The 25,560-nt window shown below is 35.4% G+C and overlaps 1 protein-coding gene across 2 annotated transcripts in view; it reads right to left on the reverse strand.

Annotated features, from left to right (window-relative positions):
* Positions 1 to 21,361: 21,361 nt before the first annotated feature.
* The window catches only part of LOC5570618 (broad-complex core protein isoforms 1/2/3/4/5), a 190,965-nt gene continuing 186,766 nt past the window's right edge, over positions 21,362 to 25,560 (reverse strand). Inside the window, exon 8 of one of the 2 annotated variants that reach the window (XM_021850719.1) lies at positions 21,362 to 23,325. In XM_021850719.1, coding sequence (XP_021706411.1) covers positions 22,904 to 23,325 — 422 coding nt within the window. In that variant the 3' untranslated portion in view covers positions 21,362 to 22,903. Of the gene's footprint in view, positions 23,329 to 25,560 lie in introns of both variants that reach the window. The other variant, XM_001659170.2, reaches the window with a different exon arrangement.

A 25,560-nucleotide genomic window follows, 5' to 3' on the forward strand; every position in this document is an offset into this window, starting at 1 on the left:
AAATTCTATTAAGATTATTAAATATATCCTTCTGAAAATTTTTCTGATAATTGCTTTGGGATTATAGCAGGATTTCCGGAAGAATTCCAAGGCGATTTACAAAAGCATCACTTCTGTATGAAGGATTTTCGTTAATATCTGAAATAATCCCATGAGAATTCTAAATCCAAATTACAGTGATATTCAAAAGAATCCCAGAAGTTATTTCGCCAGAATCCCTGAAAGATTTAAAGGAAATTCACAGACATCCAAAAGATTTCATGAAAATTTTCCAGAATAATTCCGATGTCCAGATTAACTGCAGAAAGATTCACGGAATAATTTCAAACGGAATTTTCGGAACCATTTGAAAGTAATTTTTAGAAGATTCTCAGAAAAAGAAATCAGTAATCAAAGTAATCGAAAAAAATCTCATTATTTCATGCAATGCTCGTTGGTTCATGTCGAAGGATCAACATGTTCGGCTTAACGAATCTTATTTTGAATCTTGAATGACACCACATACAATTAAACTAGTATGTGATTACAATTCTGAATCACCGCAAAAAAAAATATTGAGAATCACAATCCTTCTGTGGGATGATGTGGTGGATGCACATTCTAATTAAAATTGTCGTTCAATTATGGCGATAAATTAAAATTATTACTGTTCCATAAATACTTATTTATTATAATTACTTGTAAATATTGATACAGCATATAAAAAAGACATTGGTCCAGAAATTACTCCAGAATTCTTTGGAATTACCCTCCTGGGATTCTTCCTTAAATCACTTATGAATCCTTCAAAACCTCTCTGGGATTGTTCTGGAAATCTTGAGATTATTTCTGATTTTTCTCTAAGTTCTTCTGGAAATCACATAATACTTTGGACTCATCTAAAAAAAATCGTTAGCATTCCGGTAATATATTTGAGATTCTTTCGGATATCCTTTGTGATTCTTCTGGACATCTTATTGGAATATTTGCATAAATCTGTATGTGAGTTTGCGAGTAGATATCTTTCTAGCATTCTTTCGGGAAGCCTTCTTGGATTCTTTCGAAAATCTTTCTGAGGATCTTTCAAATCCTTCTGTTAAGGATTCTTGCAGAAATTCTTCCCAAATTACCTCTAGAATCTGGGAGTATCCTGAATTTTCCAAGAAAACTGTTATTCTTTCGACTATCTCTCTAGGATTCTTTCGGAAATTCTTCTAAAATACCCCCAGATTTCTTTCTGTTATCCTGCTGGAGGACTTCAAAACATCTTTCAAATATTCTTCCAGAAATTTTACTGGAATTTTTCAAGAAATTCTGCTGGGATTCTTCCGTAAAACCTGCCGAAATTCATCCGGAAATACGACTGGAATTCTGCTTGAATGATAAGCATTCAAGAATTCCACCGGAAGTTTTTGTGGGATTCAACCGTAAATTGTTCTGGAATTTTGTTTAATTACATAGAGATTCTTAGAGAAAATTATACAGGATTCTTAAAAATATCCTTCTGGAAATTGCTTTGGAATTAAAGGAGGATTTCCGGAAGAATCCCAGGTCGATTTACAGAAGAACCACAGAGAAATCACTAAAATATTATCAGGACGGAATTATTTTAAGGATTCTCGTAAATTTCTGAAACAATCACAGGAGAATTTCGAATGGATTTTGAATGTTTTTTACAGTGATATCCAAAAAAATCCCAGAAGTTATTTCGCAACAATCCCTGAAGATTCAAAGAAAAGTCACAGACGTCCAGAAGATTTCATGAATATTTTCCAGAATAATTACGATGTCCAGAAGAGCTCCAGAAAGATTTACGGAATAATTTCAAATGGAATTTCCAGAACCATTTAAAAGTCACTTTCAAAAGATGCTCAGAAAAAGAAATCAGTAATCAAAGAATCTCATAGGTATTTTATAAAGTCCCAGTGGCTGTCCGGTAGTTTTCTTGGAGGATTTCCATATGAACTCAAGAGGGATTTTCAGAAAATTCTACCAAGGATTTAAGAAAATTCCAAGGAAAATCACTGATAAATCACGAAAAAAAATCAAAAACACTTCCTTATGAATTTCCAGAAGAATCACAGAGTTTTTTTTTTTTTTAATCTTAGAAAAAAAATCTAAAGAATCACGAAGGAATTTTCGGAAAAATTCTGGATATACAAAATTATCTCAGGCAGAAACAATAAAATCAATAGCAATAAATCTGTAAGAATATAAGAAGGATTTCTGTAAGAATATAAGGAGGGTTTCCAAACAATTTCAGAGGAATTTTCGGATGATTTCCATAAATAAAGATTTAAAAAAAATACCCGAGAGACAAGCAATCATTAAATCATTTTCGGCAGAATTCCAGAATTTTACGGCAGAATTCCAGAATTTTACAGCAGAATCCTGAAAGGATTTCCATAATAACCCAAGATGGGTTTCTGGGATAGTCCAATAGGAAGTCCCAAGGAGGTTATTGGAAAAATCAGAGCGATCAAAGAAATAACTACATATAATAATTTCAGAAGGGTTTCTGAAAGAATCTCAGTGGATTTACAAGATGTCCTCTAGCACCACAACTAATATATACTAATACTTAATTATTAATTGCGTTGAGCTGAGTGTACCCCATCCAGTTTGGGGGCGGATTGACGGTATCGAAGTGGATTAAAAACAATTATAGGAGAACGTGTGGAAAATAAATATGAACTGCACAGAATACATCAGACCGATTTACCATTGCTGCGCACTTTTAAAAGCATTTTATTTTTATTAAAACGTTTGATAATAGTAGAACGACAATGATCATCAGTTGATTTTCCGCTACTGTTTTTTTTTATCACAATTGTTATTTCTTTCCGTGCACGCGCTCGGGAAATGAATCTGGCCATGGTGCAACAACCGCGCTACATTCGATGAATCCTATGCGACAAAAATTGTCGGCGCTATCCGTCAAAATCACTCACCAAAGCCATTTTGGTGAATTTACCATCAAAGCTATTGTCACGATGAGAGGGGTTCCAAGAAATTGGTCAGACGAAGTCAAGTATCTAGGGCTCATGCTACATAAGAATTTAACTTTCAAAAATCACATTGAGGGCATTCAAGCCACATGTAATAAATAAGTATGTAAAATGTCTTTATCCCCTTATTAATAGAAAATCAAAACTTTGTCTTAAGAACAAGTTTTTGATATTCAAACAAATTTTCAGGCCAGCCATGTTGTATGCTGTACCAATATGGACTAGCTGTTGTAATACAGGTAGGTTCCGTTTTTATCAACACGATCGGCAATTTTCAGTTGACAAAAACGGAACCGTGACAAAAACGGAATAATTTTCTTAGGCAAAATATTTTACAAATTTGAAAATAAAATTGCACTTTGTCAGGATAATACACATTTGCATCATATAAATGCACAGTATTGATGTTTAGGAGCTGTGAAGAGCATTTAGATTGTTTATTCCTTTAGGTTGGTAATGAAAGTTGATTGCAGACTCCTATCAATCAATATAATGTTATAAATAATTAATAGTTTTAGTTTTACACAAATATATATATATATATATACAAGAAACAACTTCTCTTTCCACTGTTCATCCTCATCCTTCTGCTTTTTCTTTTTGTGTTCTTATAAACACTTCCGCAGTTATCAACTGAGATCTGCCAAGGTACTTTTTTTGCATTCTTGGCCACACCCGATTGGTGATTTAATGTGGAGTTATATTACGAAAGTTTTGCAAACTGATTTATCAGTGATTTTCCTTGGAATTTTCTTAAATCCTTGGCAGAATTTTCTGAAAATCCCTCTTGAGTTCATATGGAAATCCTCCAGGAAAACTACCGGACAGCCACTGGGACTTTAAAAAAATACTTATGAGATTCTTTGATTACCTACTGATTTCTTTTTCTGAGCATCTTTTGAAAGTGACTTTTCAATGGTTCTGGAAATTCCATTTGAAAATATTCCGTAAATCTTTCTGGAGCTCTTCTGAACATCGTAATTATTCTGGAAAATATTAATGAAATCGTCTGGATGTCTGTGACTCTTCTTTGAATCTTCAGGGATTGTTGCGAAATAACTTCTGGGATTTTTTTGGATATCACTGTAAAAAACATTCAAAATCCATTCGAAATTCTCCTGTGATTGTTTCAGAAATTTACGAGAATCCTTAAAATAATTCCGTCCTGATAATATTTTAGTGATTTCTCTGTGGTTCTTCTGTAAATCGACCTGGGATTCTTCCGGAAATCCTCCTTTAATTCCAAAGCAATTTCCAGAAGGATATTTTTAAGAATCCTGTATATTTTTCCCTAAGAATCTCTATGTAATTAAACAAAATTCCAGAACAATTTACGGTTGAATCCCACAAAAACTTCCGGTGGAATTCTTGAATGCTTATCATTCAAGCAGAATTCCAGTCGTATTTCCGAATGAATTTCGGCAGGTTTTACGGAAGAATCCCAGCAGAATTTCTTGAAAAATTCCAGTAAAATTTCTGGAAGAATATTTGAAAGATGTTTTGAAGTCCTCCAGCAGGATAACAGAAAGAAATCTGGGGGTATTTTAGAAGAATTTCCGAAAGAATCCTAGAGAGATAGTCGAAAGAATAACAGTTTTCTTGGAAAATTCAGGATACTCCCAGATTCTAGAGGTAATTCGGGAAGAATTTCTGCAAGAATCCTTAACAGAAGGATTTGAAAGATCCTCAGAAAGATTTTCGAAAGAATCCCAGAAGGCTTCCCGAAAGAATGCTAGAAAGATATCTACTCGCAAACTCACATACAGATTAACTCGCAAACTCACATACAGATTTATGCAAATATTCCAATAAGATGTCCAGAAGAATCACAAAGGATATCCGAAAGAATCTCAAATATATTACCGGAATGCTAACGATTTTTTTTTAGATGAGTCCAAAAGCGATATCTGGAAGTAGTATGTGATTTCCAGAAGAACTTAGAGAAAAATCAGAAATAATCTCAAGATTTCCAGAACAATCCCAGAGAGGTTTTGAAGGATTCATAAGTGATTTAAGGAAGAATCCCAGGAGGGTAATTCCAAAGAATTCTGGAGTAATTTCTGGACCAATGTCTTTTTTATATGCTGTATCAATATTTACAAGTAATTATAATAAATAAGTATTTATGAAACAGTAATAATTTTAATTTATCGCCGTAATTGAACGACAATTTTAATTAGAATGTGCATCCACCACATCATCCCTCTCAGAAGGATTGTGATTCTCAATAATTTTTTTTGCGGTGATTCAGAATTGTAATCACATACTAGTTTAATTGTATGTGGTGTCATTCAAGATTCAAAATAAGATTCGTTAAGCCGAACATGTTGATCCTTCGACATGAACCAACGAGCATTGCATGAAATAATGAGATTTTTTTCGATTACTTTGATTACTGATTTCTTTTTCTGAGAATCTTCTAAAAATTACTTTCAAATGGTTCCGAAAATTCCGTTTGAAATTATTCCGTGAATCTTTCTGCAGTTAATCTGGACATCGGAATTATTCTGGAAAATTTTCATGAAATCTTTTGGATGTCTGTGAATTTCCTTTAAATCTTTCAGGGATTCTGGCGAAATAACTTCTGGGATTCTTTTGAATATCACTGTAATTTGGATTTAGAATTCTCATGGGATTATTTCAGATATTAACGAAAATCCTTCATACAGAAGTGATGCTTTTGTAAATCGCCTTGGAATTCTTCTGGAAATCCTGCTATAATCCCAAAGCAATTATCAGAAAAATTTTCAGAAGGATATATTTAATAATCTTAATGGAATTTCTGAAAAATACCAGAACGATTTACGGTTGAATCTCACGAAAACTTCCGGTAGAATTCTTGAATGATATCCGGAAGAATGACAGTCATATTTTTGGATGAATCTTAGCAGGTTTTACAGCACAATCCCAGCAAAATTTGTTGAAAAATTAAGAATAGAAAGATATCCGAAAAAAATCTCCAACAGGATTTTTGGAAGAGTCCCAGAAGTATTTCAAAGATATTGGCGTAAAAATCTCAGTGGAATTTCTTGAAGAATTTCAGAAAGATTTCCGAAAGCATCTCAGGTCATTTCCGGAAGAATACCAGAGGCATTCTCATTAGAATACCAGAGGCATTCTCATAAGAATACCAGAAGTATTTCCGGAAAAAAATCTAGAGTTATTTTCGGAGGAATTCTCGACGAATTTGTAGTAGAGTCGTAGTACATTTTTTGGCAAAATCCTCTAAAAATATCCAGAAGAATTGCATCAGGATTTTTGTTAGAATCTTCCATTGAATTTCCGAAAGAATCTTTCGATTCGAATTTAATTTCCAGGATTTCAAAAGTAATCCTTAAGGAGATGAACGCAAACTCACATACAGATTTATGCAAATATTCCAATAAGATGTCCAGAAGGATATCCGAAAGAATCTCAGATATATTACCGGAATGCTAACGATTTTTTTTAGATGAGTCCAAAAGCGAATCCCAGGAGGGTTATTCCAAAGAATTCTGGAGTAATTTCTGGACCAATGTCTTTTTTACATGCTGTATCAATATTTACAAGTAATTATAATAAATAAGTATTTATGGAACAGTAACAATTTTAATTTTTTAATTTATCGCTAAAATTGAACGACAATTTTAATTAGAATGTGCATCCACCACATCATCCCTCTCAGAAGGGTTGTGATTCTCAATATTTTTTTTTGCGGTGATTCAGAATTGTAATCACATACTAGTTTAATTGTATGTGGTTTCATTCAATATTTAAAATAAGATTCGTTAAGCCGAACATGTTGATCCTTCGACATGAACCAACGAGCATTGCTTGAAATAATGAGATTTTTTTCGATTACTTTGATTACTGATTTCTTTTTCTGAGAATCTTCTAAAAGTTACTTTCAAATGGTTCCGAAAATTCCGTTTGAAATTATTCCGTGAATCTTTCTGCAGTTCATCTGGATATCGCAATTATTCTGGAAAATATTCATGAAATATTCTGGATGTCTGTGAATATCCTTTAAATCTTTCAGGGATTCTGGCGAAATAACTTCTGGGATTCTTTTGAATATCACTGTAATTTGGATTTAGAATTCTCATAGATTTTTTTCGGATATTAACGAAAATCCTTCATACAGAAGTGATGCTTCTGTAAATCGCCTTGGAATTCTTCTGGAAATCCTGCTATAATCCCAAAGCAATACTCAGAAATTTTTTCAGAAGGATGTTTTTAATAATCTCAATAGAATTTCTGAAAAATACCAGAACGATTTACGGTTAAATCTCACGAAAACTTCCGGTAGAATTCTTGAATGATATCCGGAAGAATGACAGTCGTATTTTTGGATGAATCTTAGTAGGTTTTACAGCACAATCCCAGCAACATTTATTGAAAAATTTAGAATAGAAAGATATCCGAAAAAAATCTCCAACAGGATTTTTGGAAGAGTCCCAGAAGTATTTTAAAGATATTGGCGTAAAAATCTCAGTGGAATTTCTTGAAGAATTTCAGAAAGATTTCCGAAAGCATCTCAGGTCATTTCCGGAAGAATACCAGAGGCATTCTCATAAGAATACCAGAAGTATTTCCGGAAAAAAATCTAGAGTTATTTTCGAAGGAATTCTCGAAGAATTTCTAGTAGAGCCGTACATTTTTTGATAAAATCCTCTTTAAATATCCAAATGAATTGCATCAGGATTTTTGGTAAAATCTTCCATAGTATTTCGAAAAAAAATTCAAGAATTTCAAAGAATTTAATTTCCTGGATTTCAAAAGTAATCCTTAAGGAGATACACGCAAAATCACATACAGAGTTCTGCAAAAAATCCAAAAAGATGTCCAGAAGAATCACAATGGGATGTCCGAAAGAATCTCAGAAGTAATACCGGAATGGTAACGTTTTTTTTTTGGATGAATCCCAAAGCGATATCTGGAAGAAAATTCAGAAATAATCTCAAGATTTTCAGAACAATCCCAGAGAGGATTTGAAGGATTCATGAGTGATTTAAGGAAGAATCCCGGGAGACGCTCCCAAAAAATTCTAGAGTGATTTCTGGAACAATTTTTTTTTTCATATGATTTATATATAAAAATACTTTGATTCAAATATATTTCTTGTGTAGCATTAAGTTTCACTGCAGACACAGCTAAATTTAATTTATAAATCTTTTAAGCACATCCAAATTAAATAACAGTTCAAAGAGTAAAATATCATTCTCATGAGTTTTTGAGGATCATATGGTCGGTGTTTAGACAGACCAGACTAGATGAATTTTGGAGCTCTAAGGATACGTAAAGAACTCCATCAATTTTAAATCTTCCATGTTTTGATACAAATGTATCATCAAACAGATAAGTTCCATTATTACAGTAAATATCTATAATATTTTGATGTTTCACATGTTTGGGGTACATTTTTCTTACTCGATTAAAAAAAAACACTTGATTCAGTCTGTCTGAACACTGACCATATCTATGTTTGCTATTTGATATTTAAATACTTGAATTATGCTGTGTAAATATTTACAGGTAATTATAATAAATAAGTATGTATAGAACAATAACAATTTTAATTTATCCCCATAATTCAACGACAATATTAATTAGAATGAGCCTCCACCACATCATCCCTCTCAGGAGAATTTTGATTCCCAATATTTTTTTTGCGATGTTTCAGAATTGAAAATATCAAAAGTCTATTGTAATCACAATCTTTTTGTTCAATTGCATGAGGTGTTATTCGATATTTAAAATAAGATTCGTTAAGCCGAACATGTTGATCCTTCCACAAGAACCAACAACGAGCATTGCTTATGTTTAGAGATTTTGTCGTAATGCACAACCAGCCTAAACGTTCTTCCCCTTTTGTTTATGTATTTCAAATTATTTTAATTAAATTAGTTGTGTTGTCTACTATTGTACACGGCAACACGTTTCAAAATAAGTGGAGCTGCTTTTAAAACCAACTTTAACATCGATCAACCAAACCATAGAATATCCAATAGCGGAAAAATGATAATAATAATAACCGATCATTGCAAATCGAGCCGAACTGGCGCTCTTTCAGACAAACGATAGGTGTAATTAACAACTGCCCTAATATGTCTACTTGAAGGTTTCAAATAAAGAGCTTTTGGTTTATGTGGGAATATTATTAGTTGAGTTGCTTCCAAATTACGAGAAATCTTCCATTTTTGCAAGTATGAAGAAAAAATATCCAAACTTTTTTGCAATCGACTACAGATGACACGCAGACTTCGTCCTTTGGCGGAGAGGCGTGTGTCATCCGCAAACAAGGATTTTTGACATCCCTGAGGTAACTCAGGTGTGGCCTACTAGCTGCTCAGGGATAGGATCACTACCAGTTACGGTAGTTATGTTAACAGGGTCGCTTATGTTGTCAGGCAGTTACACGCACACAATTACAGCTATGCTCATTCGAAGGGGATCAAAGGGGAAAACAAGAAACTCCGCCACACTGGAAAGGTGAACCACAGATGTCTCACTAATTCACTGTTCACAAGCCACACTAATCTACCCTTCAGCAATGTCCAATCAGGGCGAGGCCTGAAACTCCTTTACGAGCACGGAAAATAGGAAACAATTCAAAAAAGGTGTAAATTGCTCAAATCAAGAATCACGGAGGGAAAAACTAAACCACTAATTTCTATCTCAACTTGAACATTTTGGATTTTATTCTTAATTTATTAATTGGCCTAAAGTGACGTCACTAATCCTAGGAATACTTGCGGTTTTACAATTGTGGTAGGTAACAGTGGCAATTGGTACGGTACAGGTGGGCAATGGCGGAGGAGGTGGTCATACGGGGTCTTTCGTAATGGCGGGTAACGATTTGGAGGTGGCGGGTTTATCTCTCAGTGGCATAGCAAACTTCTTGGCGGGCTCTCAGGATTGGGATGAATTTCTGTCCGTTCGGCGGGGGGTTGATGATCGAAACGAATTGGCGATGTTCGATCCTTCAGTCCAGGGAAGTTCGAAAGCTAGGCCAGCCACTAGCATAAAACAATAGAAATATTAGTAGTAGAACGCTAGAAGCGCTGTTCTCACAAAACTGATTCTATTTATTTTACCTTTAAGTATGGTTTTTCATTGGCTTTTCAATACCATGTCGTTGTTTTGGTTTATATAATTAATTTGACACTTTGATGCCCGGTCCTCAAGCTGTCAGTTCGTGGCAAACTAGATGTTAGTAACACGAACAGCAGCGACATTAGCATTCTTAGGTTAATGCTTCTACTCATAAAACACAAGAAAAAGGCCCCCACTTGTGACCGTAATTTTCTTTTTCTCTTAGAACTAAATGCGCACTATTGTTTCTTCTATTAATTATTAACAACATATTTTCATTCACTGCAAGACAAACAAAGAATCGCATTAACACACAGTAGATTTTTGATTGTTCTTCGACTAACCGTACTATTAATTATGATACTAGTTTATAAGAGTATTTCAATCCTAGTATTAAGTTTTAACCTATAATGATAACAAAAATTTAAGAAATTTACACCAATAATTTTACAATTCGGACACACACTATAACTTTATTTCCAAAGTTTAATCACCGCATGACTTTATCATTATGAGCTTTTATTGGCTTTTATCGGTGAAAGCGATACTACTCAAAGTGGAAGGGAGCCATTAAGTGAATTGCGGTGTTTTGGTACTTCGGACAAAAACGTGCTCCACAGTGTTATTGTTTCCCTAAGATTCTTCGGAAAAATTTACTAAATTCCTGTCGTAAAATTCAAGAATTATATCGTAGATTTTCTGAAACTTGTTGACAGTGTACCACAGTGTAGACAAGCTTAAGTGGTCCATGTAGGATTTACTACAAAAAATCTTGCTTTTTTTCTTTTGTCTTTTATAATAGAGTGGTGTTAAAATAGAAGGAATTTTTACTGAAAGTATTTGCAACTAAAATCTAAGATAATATTTTGTATGAACTCGACAATTTTATGATACTATGGCGGACATATTGATATAGAACCCATGTTGCTACCTTTATAAATTCCAAACAAACTTTTTTGTAGGGTCTATTATTGATTATTTTGTAGTACTGCAGAAATTTAACGCGAAAATATTTTCGGTATTTTTTTAAGAATATTACGGAAGATGCATTGTAGTAAAATTCATAATGTAAGATTTTAATTAATTTAAATCTTAGGGAAAACTTTTGCATTACTTTAAACATTTGTTGAAGAATTTCTGATAGACTTTCAGAAATAAAAAACCATACGTATAAGAATTATGCACTTTTTTCATTATAATTTACCTTTTATAGATTATTTGAAATGCTGCATTTTTTGAGTATGGAAAGATTTTTGTACGAAGTTCCTCAAAGCGGTATGCGAAGGAAGCAAAAACAACAAAATGTTGAAGCAGGTAGAACATTAGATGGCAATGGTACAATGAAAGTTAAGTGATTATTTATAACATTTTCTCTAGAGGTAAATTACAGGATAGTTAAAACCTGTAAAAAAAAAACAAATTTCTCAAGAAGTTCCATAAGAATCTTCTTTAGAAATTGTCCTTGAAATCTATCCTTCCTTCACTTCTGATTTTCTGAATTTCTGCCAAAAAGCCTCTAAAACAACCTCGTATCGCACAAAAATTTCAATCCAGAATATGGATTATTTCTGAAGAAGTGCTTTAAAGAAGATCAATACAAATTTCCCTATGAATATCTTAATAATTCTTTTCTCCCTTCCTTATTATTTTCTTATATGTTTCTCCACAGATTCCTTTACCGCTATGTTTATTTTGGAAGCAAAAGTTTTCCTGGGGTTTTTCAACAAATTTCATCTGAAGATTCGATGGCAAAATACATTCTAAAAACAAATTTCTTTTCAATTCTTGAATAATCTGGGGATTTGAAGCAAAATTTCTAGAAACAGAAAACATAGCAGAATTTTTGAAGCATTTTTTTATGTTTTTAAGAAACATCTCTTAAGGGCACTCATAATTCTTGGTTTGTGCTACCGTAAGAACTATCGTACATTTACAATAAACGACGCGAGACTGGACACAACACTTATTGTTCTTACAAACATAAAAAGGAATTAAAATTTACCTTTTCCGTCGATCGGTTTCGGGCTCGATGTTGCCCATCTACAGGACGATGTCCAACCTGAAAGTGTTGTGTCCAGTCTCGCGTCGTGTATTGTAAATGATCTCTTAAGGACTTTTGATGAACTTCGCGGAAAAATTTGTAATATTTTGTTTTAGAAAACTATTTAAAGGAATTCACAGAAGAATTTCTTGTACAACTTTCAGCGAAATATCTCAGTATAAGATTTGACAGAATCAATTATTTTTTGGAGGAATTGCTGAACTTTTCAAAGATTAAGTAACATTGTTTAGGTAAATCCGGGAACAATTCCGGAATTAATTTGCTAATAAAAAGTAGACATAGAAGGAATGGATGTCCATAAGGAGAAATTTGCTTTGAAAGTATGAACAACTACCTATTACTTGACTAATTTTCAAGAGATTTTCAAAAGTTCTGAAGCCACCCTTCAATATATCTTGAAGAATTTCATGAAACTAAAATTCAATAAAGAATATCAAAAAGTTATTTGAAAAATTTTACTACGAATCTGTTGGAAAATAATCGAATAATTTATGAAATAATAAGTTTTCTTGTGTTTTGTATATTAGATTAAGCAATACATTTATTCATGTAAAAACACTATGGTCGATTTTATACATTATTTCAGACCAAAAATTCTGTCATTAATTTGAAGAAAACTTGGCCATGTCGAATTTTTTTGAAAGTCTAGCCTTATTTTTCGACAAAAAAATCCGCTATGTACTATCTGAGAAATTACTTTAGTAATTTTGTGTTTTTTTCAATTATTTTTTTTCGGACATTATACGAGTTGAAGTTATACATGTACACTATAGTATATTATTTTTTTTAGTGAATTCATCACCGGACACCTCAGGTAAATTATTCACAAAAAACGAATTTAGGGTATCCAATTTTCAGGATATTGACGCTTTTTTGTACCGGAGATGTCGAAAAAGTGCGCTTATCGCATACAAGAAGAAGTTCTAACAAATAAATAACCATTAGATTAGGCCTGCCCAACCTTATTGAACCGCGGGCGACATTTCAGCAATAATGTTGCGCGGCGGGCCAAAAAAATCCATTATTTTAACCAACATTTTTTTTTGGAAAAAAATGAGATAACTGTTTTTGAGCATTTCAGCATTTCAGTAAGAATTTAGCTTAGACTATTTTATCAAGATTTCGCGAAGGAGTTGTGTTTCAATATTATGTCAGTATTTAGTTCAAGAATCGCAGAGAATAACGACATTATTTTAGTACAATTATAATCGTTTTCTTCCTCCATGCTCCATAACAGCATCTAACTTATTTATGACGACGTCATTTGTAGAAACAACTTATTCAACGGTTTATTCAACGGCGGTCCCTTGCGATGTCGCTATAACGAGCTTCGACTGTATAAGAATCCTACTCATAAAGTTGTAACAATACTGCCCATCATTATTCAAAAATCATGACTTCGATTATGAAGGAATTTAGCGTGACATTTGGTAAAAATCAACAGAGAATCTTCATTCTCAAATCCTATTATGGAACCTGCGAGATATTTGTCCAGAATGTTTATGAATCCTGTTAAGAATACAATCCAAACAGGATTATGTGGAAGCATTGCCCAGAATTTTGTAGAAATTTGGTTTAGAATGTTTTGAAACATTGTGCTGATGGTTTGGTGAGAATTTTGCCTAAGTTTTCTGTAATTTAATGTACAGGAATTTGTGAGAATAAGTTCTTTGCTTCAACATTATATTCGACTAATTTAGCCTATTTCCATCATATTCTATTTATTTGTGCTTGATTGAAGTTCAGTAGAAAGTCGTGATACAGCGTTGTAGAATTTTTAATCAAATTATTGTAATCATCATAGAGTATGATGTCTCATTATGAACCTTGAATTGATTCTCGCAAGCTAGATGTATACACATAATAGTTTTAACACTCATTAACTTCAAAGAAGAGGGCGTTCTAGTATTAACAACAACTAATTAATCACGAATTGAAAAAGTTACAATAATGTTGCATGTGTTTGTCATGAAAATTTTTCGATAGTGCGAGCGCTAGGTTTATTGTTTGCTTTGCGTTTGTTTCGGTGACAATTTGATTTACTGAGTATCAGCAAATTATAATATCAAGTAAATTTAGAAGATTTAAAAACTAATTGAATCATCATATTAGTATTAGCTGAAATATTTGCATGAAAATTTCGAAACTTTTAATAATGATCTTTGGTGTGCTCTAACTTTAAGCAAGCAGAAAAGTCTGCGGGCCAGAATATGAGAAGAGTCTTCAAACTCTTCGCGGGCCGCACAAAACGACCTCGCGGCCCTGTATTAGATCAACGTTGTCGTTGACTACAATGTTTCGTTCAGGGTTGTCGTTGAATACAATGTTTCGTCCAGGGTTGACCAGGCCCTACGTTGTGTTAATTTATGGTCCCGAAGGGGCAGACGAATGAACGAACTTGAATTACTTTTACGATGATTTATTGCCCACCACCGAGAGGCAGTGCTCCTGCTCGGTGGGGGATACTCTACGGTTACAACAACGACTTACGCCACGTTGACGCAACCCTGTATTAGATCAACGGCCGGACGGCTAAACTTTCGGTTGTCGCACGATTCACCGAAGTCAAAACTGCCACACTGATGCTGTGTAAGACAAGCGAGGTTATCTCACTATAGTTGTACAACATAAAATAACGTTTTATTATCATCAACAATTCTGGAGTGGGGGGAGGTGCATGGATGATTCTGGAGGGGGCTCTCCCTGTTACTACGACAATGTTCGTATATCGTGTGACAGGCACGATGATGCTCTCTATACCCAGGGAAGTCGATGAAATTTCCATTACGAAAAGATCCTGGACCGACCGGGAATCGAACCCAGAAACCTTCAGCATGGCTTTGCTTTGTAGCTGCTTTGGAACTAGATTGTAGAATTTTAATAAAAAAATGTATTAGATTGTATGCATTCAAATGCAAAATCTATAGAAGAAAAACTTCTACATGTCAAAAAACATCGCAAGTAACTTATTTGCATAAAATTCCGCCCATGGTATAGCCAAAGGATTCTTTCTTTCATAGGGTCATACGCATACATTTGCAGAATTAGATTTTATTGAGTAGTTATTGTTTTTTCTTACATTGATAATAATTACATGATAATTGAACATTATCTGATAAATTTTTTTAATTTATGTTTACAATTTGATTTTTTTTTTTCAGAATGACTTACATATTTATTTGCGTTAAAACATGTGTTTTTGTGTGCTTATACCGTTTTCACAAAAAAAAAAGAAGTTTGAAGGTTGATGCATTGAGAGCCCGACATGTTTGAGTCAATTTGGAACATTTTTGTTAAATAGCTATCGCATATCATCAATTCATCACAATTAAATGTGTCCATGCATATAGTTTGTTTGATTCTCTAGAGTTGAGCAGAGCTTTGAAAGCTTTAAAAAAAAAAACAATCTGTACAGTTCTTTTATTGCTTGCTCTCCGTTGTGATATCTCTGTTTTGTGCTGTAAAAAAATCCAAAATTACGATAAAATGTTTCTGTGGTTTTTATTTGTGTTTGTCGGCGGTAGTGATGTGCTTCACTGTGTTGTAATTGTAGCTGGCAAATATACTTGTTTGATTTCGCAAATTTGTTTAATATTTCTGCCTTTGATCTATTCTGTCTTACAAGTAAATGCTTTCGTTTTAAAAATTTTGTTTATGCGTTCTAAAACCTGAGGTATGTCGTCATTTTTTGTTACAATTCTATTTTCGTTTACTGTTTAAATATTATTGGAAATTTCATTACCTAAATCAGACAAAGAGCTTTTAATATCTATGACATGTTTAAATGTTCGATTTATGTTTAAAATATTTTTTCTATTATTTCTCTGTTTTCTTGTACTGTCTGAAAGGCAGCTCGGTTGCATTTGAACTGATAATTTGTCTAAATTTTGCAGCTTTATTTTGTGACTTAGTTGTTGGCATTGTCGCTTGTCTGCTGTTGATGTGTGTGTTTTTTGCTTTCCTGGGTAGGTTTACGTTGTTTGTTCACTGGGATTGTTGAATGATAAATGCTGGTGATATGAAACATGTAAGTATCATTCAGTTGTTTCACCATTTTATGATTACATGTCACTCAATGCTAATTATATACGATTCTGATTGCTTGGCAACCGTCATTTTGTAGTTCGATAACCCGTTTGAAAATAATGCTAAATCAAGTAGACGGAGATACTCCTTGAATTCATGAACAAGTTAAGTGTCAATCATAATAATCCTTCATATTAGAGCATGTGCTGTGTTCCAAATAATTTGTTTTATCGATACAAAGATCTTAACAATAAGATTGCTCCATTACAATTAAACCTTCAATTTATCTCACTCTTATTTCTAAATTACTCTGTACGAATCTCTTTTCTTTCGTGTGACACATTGAACGCATTTACACTGGTTACACAATGAGAATCACGCATTATGGCTGTAAGACAATTTTCGGGTCTTGCTTATTCTGATCATCAGCAAATGCTTGTACATACCAGACATACATTTGGTGCAATTCAAATGCCGTGTCAGCATATCTAGTAATTTGCCAGCGGATATGGCGGCAGTCATGAGGATCACTCAACATGGAAAAACAAATCAAAGCATGCCATGAGTACGTCCCTCAAATGGGGATTGAGCATGGCTATCTTGGATTCGTTTTAAATGTTCAACATGATCATCCCGCGGTTACCTGTACCGAGCGCAAAATAACAGCAAGTCTCTTAAATGTTCACGTTGAAACAATATCTTCAAATTTTGTGTACAAGTGTGATAGCGGCTGTATTTTCTTCCGCGGGCTTTGCTTTGCTTTGTAATGATTCGTATTTTCTTCAATTTCCGGATTATTACCTATACAACTTTTAAAAGTAACAGAGTCTTACAGGACTACAAACTATCAGCATATGGATTTGCGTCTGTCTTTAAATAATTATTTTCCTTCTCTTATTTATTTTTACATTTATAAATTCGTATTTTGCTTAGTTCTATTAATTAAATTAAATGACACTTTATATTTAAATTTGTATGATTTATGTTAAATCCTTTCAAATGTAAAACATTAGTTTAAAAGTTATAATACTGAGTTTTATTTAAATTTTATGATTTTTTTTTATTAAAATATTTCTTTTTTTGTTGTAAAAATGTAAAAGTTGAGCCAAGATATGTTTGAAAGATATTTTTCAATAATTTTGATGATGTCTGATTCTCTTTCGTAGTAGAACATTTAGTGACTATATAGTTTTGTTGTAGTGGACCTATTGTATGCTTTGTATACACGTTTATTATTACTTATTTATTGTAGTGAGGTTTAAATTATGTTGACATTTAGATGGATTGCTTGAACGCGCAAGAGAATTTGAAAAACTGCCTTTGTGGTAAGAGGAGAACCATCTTCATTTGGCACAGCGGATTCGGTCGAATAGCGAAGACTTCTCCTTCCGCCACATGAGGCAATAATTCAAATTCAACACCACGGAGTTGTAGAAAAATAAACATTCAGATATGCGGTTCACAAGGTATGTTTCGTTTGTATAATATCTATTTAAATGGCACATTCTGTGTTTAGTTTTGTTGGTTGGTTGTGTTGTCTGTTTGATTGATGCATATTCTCTCTTATTCTTTCTGTATCGTGTTTTTTTGTTTCTTCTTTAACTGGCTCTGTGTGCAGTATTCTTCTAAATCCAAAACGAAAGGGCTATAGTGTGACGTTCCATTTTAAACAAAAGTATCTTTGGCAGCCAAAATCACTTATAGTATTTCTGATTTCCATTTTAAAGTTTCCTACATGTTTTCCGCTTTTTAAAAATTTAGTTTATAATGATCTAATCAGTTCTTTTCAGTTTTAATAATTTTATAGCTTTTTTCTATTACTTTCATCTACAAGACGGGATAGACAAAATAAGTAATATTAAAAATTATCTTTCTGTTAAAATTTACAAATCACAGTTTCATTTCTTTTAAGAATTCTTAAATTTAAAACGTGTTGTTGAATCGATTGAAAATAAGAATGTAATTCCGTGATTTCAATCAGAGAACCAGCATATGAATGTGTTCTAACAAAACATTTAAATGATATGTTGCACACGTATGGTTAAGCTTTATTCAGCCCAACTGATGGTTGCGGTCGAGTTTAGTATTTAAACAGAAGTGGAAACCCTTTCGTTAGTCGCATTCAGTTTGGTAGATCCAGGATGGATGTTAACGATTGGATTGGACGTTCAAACTCCGATAGCAAGGATAGTTGGTTGATTATACGTTGAAAAACTGCCTAATGACGAGGATGTTGAGTAAGCCTGTTGTGATTATACATTCATTTTCACACGTTTTAAAGTTTTGCATTTGATACTTCAGGGGTTTGGTCTATGAGTTAAGGTACTGCGATATGTCAAACTCAAGTACCGAAACAACTTATTTTGTACTACAATTGACCCAGCTTGAGTCCAACTACTACGTTTTTGGCTCAAGTTCAAATATCTTCTTCTTCTTGGTATCACGACCTCACTGGGACAGAGCCTGATTTTCAGCTTAGTGTTCTTATGAACACTTCCACAGTTCTTATCTGACATCTTTCTATGCAAAAGTTGCCATTCTCACATTCGTATATCGTGTGGCAGGTACAATGATACTATATGCCCAGGTATGTCAAGGAAATTTCCATTACGAAAAGATCCTGGACCGACCGGGAATCGAACCCAGACACCTTCAGCATTGCTTTCCTTTGTAGCCGCGGACTTTAACCATTCGGCTGAGGAAGGCCCTCCACCTCTTTTCTGGCATTACGTCCCCACTGGGACAGAGCCTGCTTCTCAGCTTAGTGTTCTTATGAGCACTTCCACAGTTATTAACTGAGAGCTTACTGTGCCAATGACCATTTTTGCATGCGTATATCGTGTGGCAGGTACGAAGATACTCTCTGCCCTGGGAAGTCGAGAAAATTTCCAACCCGAAAAGATCCTCGACCGGTGGGATTCAAACCCATGACCCTCAGCTTGGTCTTGCTGAATAGCTGCGCGTTTACCGCTACGGCTATCTGGGCTGAGGAAGGCCCCAAGTTCAAATATCAAATCCTGTTTTTTTTTTAACACACCTTCACATAAGCGGTGAAGAGCTAGTTGCTGTAATATCACGAGCGTGTGATGCCTCCATGCCGAGAAAACGCCCTCCCAAAGAGAACAGCTCGCCGGTGTACTGATGGTGTGATTCCATTGCGGGCTAAACGAAGATTGCAACGGGCACGCACAGAAGCACAAACAGAAGAACGCGGTGAAGCATTCAGAGAGGGAAAGTTAGCTCTCAAAAAAAAAAAAAAAAAAAAAATAAACAATCAAGAGTCGAAAACGGGTATGCTTTGATAGTCTATGCAAGCGTGTCAACTCGAATCCGTGAGGTGACGCAGAGTGGTAATAGCAAAGACTAAAAGCGCCATGGTGCCCCAAGAAAAGTGGCCCGTGCTGCTGCGATCGATAATACTCTTCCCGCATCACTCCACCATAGCCCCTAGTGCCGTATCTCGACCAACCAGTCCTCCGGTTTCTTTATAGATCTTTGTCCAATGATGGCGATTTCCAACGATTCAGAACGAAACGGTATTGATTGCTAGAGGAAATCACTGACTAGTTGACCAGATGAACTAGAAAAGAAGTGCGGCAGATGAAGGAAAAGAAGTGGCGAGGTCAATGGTATACCGAATGTTGCCCTGAAAGCGGATCCGGAGATGTTCAGAACCGCGATGTAACGCTGCATAGATCAAGAAATCTTCAAGGATGTATGGAAGCGACAGAAATTGGTGGTACTACCAAAGGCAGAACCCATCAAGTGACTCGTCGCCGTATATACCTGTCTGCTAGATACGACGGGCATATTGTTGGAGAGGTTGATCCTCAACAGGCTAGTACCATATACGGAAGGTGCGGACGGCCTGTTCAACAACCAGTTTGTATTCAGGAAAGTTAATGCGTTCAACAGTGCAAGCTGGGAGGCGTTAGCATATGTACTTCACCGCCGCTTCAAGGTACCAATGCAGTTGTGCAAGCTTCTTGGAAGCTATTTTGATTGTAGGATTTTACTGTATGACAGAGAGGAGGGGCAGAAAATCGTTCCAATTACCGCGACAGTACCTCAAGGTTCAATCCTGGGGCCGATGTACGATGACGTACTGAGGCTGTCCCTTCCGACGGGTGTTAAGATTGTTGGCTTCACCGACGATATCACTCTAGTGGTCTACTGCGAATTGATGGAGGAAGTAGAGTTGACAGCAGCGCACTCTATCTCCATGGATGAGGTCTAGGAAACTGGGACTGTCCCATCACAAGACTGTGGTGGTGGTGGTCAACAACCGAAAGTCCGAGCAACGGGTGCTTATCTCGTTGATTGCACCATAGAGTCCAAGTGATCTCTTAGGCATCTTGGGGTAACGAAAAAAAGCTCAGCTTCGCTAACCACGTTCATGCCTGTAAAAAAACATCTACGGCTAAGGCGGCATTTTCGAGGATGATATATAACAGCTCTGCTGTATTTGCCAGCAAACGCAGGCAGGCGAGACGCTATCCATACTGAGGTATGGAAGACCTATCAAGTCAAAAGCGCTTAGAACGAGCAGAAACCTAAAGCGGTTGGAAAGCACGTATATGATCGTGTGCTAAGATTACCAAGCGCAAACCGAACGGTATCTTAAGAGGCCCAGTGCATCGTAGCCGTTATGACGCCCATAGGCCTCATCATCAAGGAAGATGTTCAATGCTTCAACCAAAGAGGTACCAGCGTAGTCTGCAACTCATGTAAAGACACAACGCTTAGAGGTTGGTAACAGGAATGGGATAACTCCACTAAACGTAAATGGACTCATCGGATAATACCAAATGTGTCAGACAGATATTAAAGAAACCATGGGGAAGTGAACTTCCACTTGACGCAGTTTTTGTCAGGACATGCTTGCCATAGGCAGTACTTGCATAAGTCAAGCACTTAGGATCTCCTGTGCACCCAATTGTGCTGGTGTAGAGGAAACAGCGGGACATGTCGTATTCTATTGCCCACGTTTTACTGTTGTAAGAGTTAGCATGCTCGCTACATGCGGAGGGGACACGTACCCGGACAAAATAATCCAGAGAATATGTGCGTATGCCGAGTGCTGCAATGCAGCAACTACGGCTGTCACTTACATTATACTGGAATTGCAGCGCCCATGGCGTGCCAATCCTGCCGAGGCTGTGATTTTGTTTGCCTAGGTACGTGTGGTAAGTGCTATATGCACTGGCCCTTCCCTGCAAACATAAACCGTAAGGTGGTGCCGGTAAGAAAATGATCTGAGGCCAAGGATAATGTCTATGTATTCTGTAAACCACTTAAGCAATTCAGAAAGAATAGCTTAAGTTGTCACCTACACTCATTGAGTTACCTTCTCAGGGGTTTAATTGTAGATTATTTTTGGAAAAAATAGAATAACACGAAGTTGATCCAGTTGTTCAATTCTAATTCTAGTATCAGGGCCAGAAAAATTCCTATAGGTCGTTCAAAAGCAATCCTTGGAACAATTCTCGAAGGAACAATTGGAAAAGTTTACTAAAGATTTATTGAAACCCAAGAAATCGCTATAGCATGCCTAAGAGAGATTTCTTGAGTATTTCGTGTAGTTATCTGTGAAGGAAACCTGTTATGTTCCAATAGCAGCAGGAGTAATCGGAAAAAACTTTTTTGGAGGATTTCCTAGAAGAATTATGCGAACGGATCCCAGGAAGATTTTTAATACAAAATATTGAAAAAAAAATGTATAAAAAACAAGTAATAACAACGCATTAAACGCTCCAAATCGACGATATAGTGTTATCGCAGGGCGTATAAGTCGTACAATAGTTCTAGATTAGCCCTATATGCCCGATTTGGATTCCGTGAGCTTATTGGTTACCTAACAATTCCTGAAGAAATTCCTGTTAGCTGTTGGAGCAAGCAACTCCAGAAAGCATTCAACGAGATTTACGGAGAAGTCTTTGAGGAAAATTTTAATAGAATTGCTGGAAAAGATTTTGAAGAATTTTTTTTAAAAACATTTTCATGGAAATCTGACTGAATCCTCAATATTTTCCATATGGGACTTACTGAAGGAATAATTGAAGGATGATATTTCTAGAGAAAACGCCGGTAAGTTTTCGTTCCCATAAGAATCTCTTGATGAATTTCTGAAGCGTGGTGAATTCTGTTATGTTTACAAGATAATTTAATTACTAAATTTGGCCAAAAAAGAAAGTTCAAGGGAAGCAAAACTCAAGACATTTGGGAATAGTATGTATGAACTAGTGTACCTACTCATCATCTCAGTCATATCGAATCGGTGCCACGAAGAGGAAAGTATCAATTCTATACCAAGTGTTTTTATTATTATTATTATTCGCATACGTTGCTAGTGATTGAATATTTGACATGCAGTCGTAATAACAGACAAAGAGTACGGAAAATATATCCTAAGGACTGAATTTTGTTACAACTTAATATGTGAGTTTTGATTTGATCAATTTATAATATTGCACATTCGCCATTTCACGCTCCAAGGATTACTAAAGATATGCTCCTTTGATTTCTTCCATGTGAAAGAATAAGAAATAAGCTGTCGATAAAAGGGAAGAAAATTATAGATATGCTGGTAGTTAACGATCGCCGGCCGATCGCGTGTGATTTGACAACTTTTTTGACATTGGACAACTGCCAATTATACTTATTGAATATTGTATACACTAAAAATGGATGACTTAGCTGCGTATGTTGCTTCCTGTTCCTCTTTTCTCCTCGGATGGGAGAAAAGGAGATAATTTTACTGTATACCTGGTGGAGGCTGGCCAAGTTCTGCGGCGAAATCGAACAGATGGGGCCGCGGATGGCTGGCTCCATGAATACCTGAGTTGTTGTTGGCTCCTCCCCCTCCGAGCACGTTCTTGATGGCTGAGGTCTTCAGTAGTCGTTTCAGCATGCCACTAGAGCCTCGATGCTGGAGACTTTTGTGCGTCGTCAGGGAGTTTTTCGTCCTATACCGGCGGTGGCAGAATTCACATACGTACAGCGTGTCGGATTGTTCGTGTTTGTCTTGAAAGTGTCGCTTGAGTGAGTAATAGCAAGAGAAAGTTCTTCGACAGTAGGGACATTCTTGCGGCTCATTGATACCACCACTAGTGGGTGGCGGCATTCGCAGTGGTGTAAGCTGAGATGAGGACGCTGCCGAGACAGCACTTTGTTGTCCTGCTGGAGGAAGGAAATGGATATGTTGTAAAATTTTAGAATACTTTATAGCTAAAAGTGATAAAGGTTAGTTTTTATGAATAAATTGGAAAGTTGCTATAGGATACTGTTTTTTCAAAGGTAATGGGAATAAGACAGTAGAAGTATTTTTGTTATTAAAAGAGAAATAAACAGAACTAAAATAATCGGTGTGAATTAGAGAAATGAAACGAGATTAACGTTAAGGAAAACAAGAATATATAACTTACATGCTGTAATCACTGAACATTAGAATGCAACAAAATGGCGACAAAAAGCAACATCCATCGGCAGTTTTTTCACTCACTACACTAGTAAGCAACACATCAAACGTAAATTCGTTATTCAATTACTTTTGCCACAATCATGCTGCACGTGATCACCTGAAGGAATGCGACGCGAGATTACATTTATTTGGCTCGGTACCTTTTATGACTCAGTAGATTTAGCATAATTCCTGAAGGCGAGTGTAACCACTGTCATATAATATAAACTATTGAAATACATTATATAATTTGCAGACTCTTTTTGCTCTTTAGTTAATCGATACAGTCAATCCCACATGTCTAACGCACTAAATTCTATCCTTCCCATCTTACCATGAATTGGTCGACAAAAATTATATTGGGATCAAATGAACACTGAAATCTACATTTGGTGAAAGGGTGTATTCTAAAAATCTTCATTATTTCAACAGACGTTTTCGGTGAAGGTATTCTGGACGGCATAAGGTATCCCATTGGTTTCCAATCACTTCAGAATTCTGCTGCAAGGGGCATGAATGGTTAAATACAGTCATAACTCTCCATAACTTGATATTCGTGCTTATTCTGCGCGGCGTGTGAGGTGACACGAGTCGAATGAGGTGACAATTGTCGATTCGCTCCTATTTGATTTACATTAGTCGTCTCACGTCACTCGCGGTGAGAGCGACTCGTTTCGACTCACACGCCGCGCAGAATAAGCACGATTGAAGGGACCATCGAGTTAGGGAGGTATCGAGTTACAGAACACAAAATCAGTGCAACTGCGATCCTAGGGATCATCGAGTTAGCCATCAAATCAACTTTCACTGTGGTTCTCTAACGCGATATCGAGATACAGAATATCGAGTAAGGGAGAGTTCGCTGTAATCTTTTCTGGGAGAAGTTTTTTAAGAGCTTGGAACCCATTATAGGTATGGGGTTGGTGGTTATAGCTTTTGTCATTTTGTATAACATGCGTAGACGCAGGAATAACATATTCTCTGCGGCGGTTGGAATTTAAAAATGTTTGAAAATCCAATCTCCTATATGTTTATTACCATCCTTGCAATAATACTAGAGTTCTTTAAAATTTTCTGCTATTACGTTGGTGATTTAAAGGTGGCCTAAAGGCAAAGTAGGCTTATAAGAAAATAAATATGGAGAAATTTTGAAAAATGGTCCTAACACGTTAGTACCAAAGACACATTATAGACTTCCATGTCCCTTGCCCAAAATTTTATGGCTCATAAGGTAATCTAGAATGCCGTGAAAAGTTACTGCGATCTGTCAAACTTGGGTACCGTAATTTCGGGTGAAATTGATCATTTTTCACGGTTTTTCTAGTCTGTTTTCTATAATGTTAACAATGCCAAACAACTAAATGCAGGAAAACAAGTACGAAGGTGAGCCTCATCGACTTATGTACCGAAATTTTCTAACAAATGTCATTTTAGTGTTAACAAATACCTCTAAAATAAAAAATCAGAGGATCTCATTTCGGGGTGAAATTGATTACTTGTCAATGCCATTATTGTTAGTTTCTAAAACAACTCTATATGATAAGTTTGAGCTCCCTGAATCCGAATATGCTTGTAAAATTCTTAACATTGCAATATTTATATAAATAACAAATAGTTAAATTTCAAGAATTACGCGGAAAACGCCTAAATGTATGCACTTTCCTTAGGAACCTAATGATATCTAACAGAAATTCAATTATTTCAACCATATGAGCTAATTGGTACGAGTTTTGGTGATGAAATCTGGTTTGGGGATATATCTCAACAATCCTCACAAACTTTCAGGTTTATACCATGTTCAAATCCTTGCTTATAAATAGAAGTTCATAGCTGTGTGTCAATACTGCACCGTGCATGATTTTGAAATTTTACGTTATTTTCATAGTAATAAAAATTCTTTAACGCAAAAAACTTCACAACACACAATTCTACAATAGTTACGACAAGCAACG

The sequence above is a fragment of the Aedes aegypti genome, chromosome 1, assembly GCF_002204515.2.
Source record: "Aedes aegypti strain LVP_AGWG chromosome 1, AaegL5.0 Primary Assembly, whole genome shotgun sequence".
Classification (NCBI taxonomy): Eukaryota; Metazoa; Arthropoda; class Insecta; order Diptera; family Culicidae; genus Aedes; species Aedes aegypti.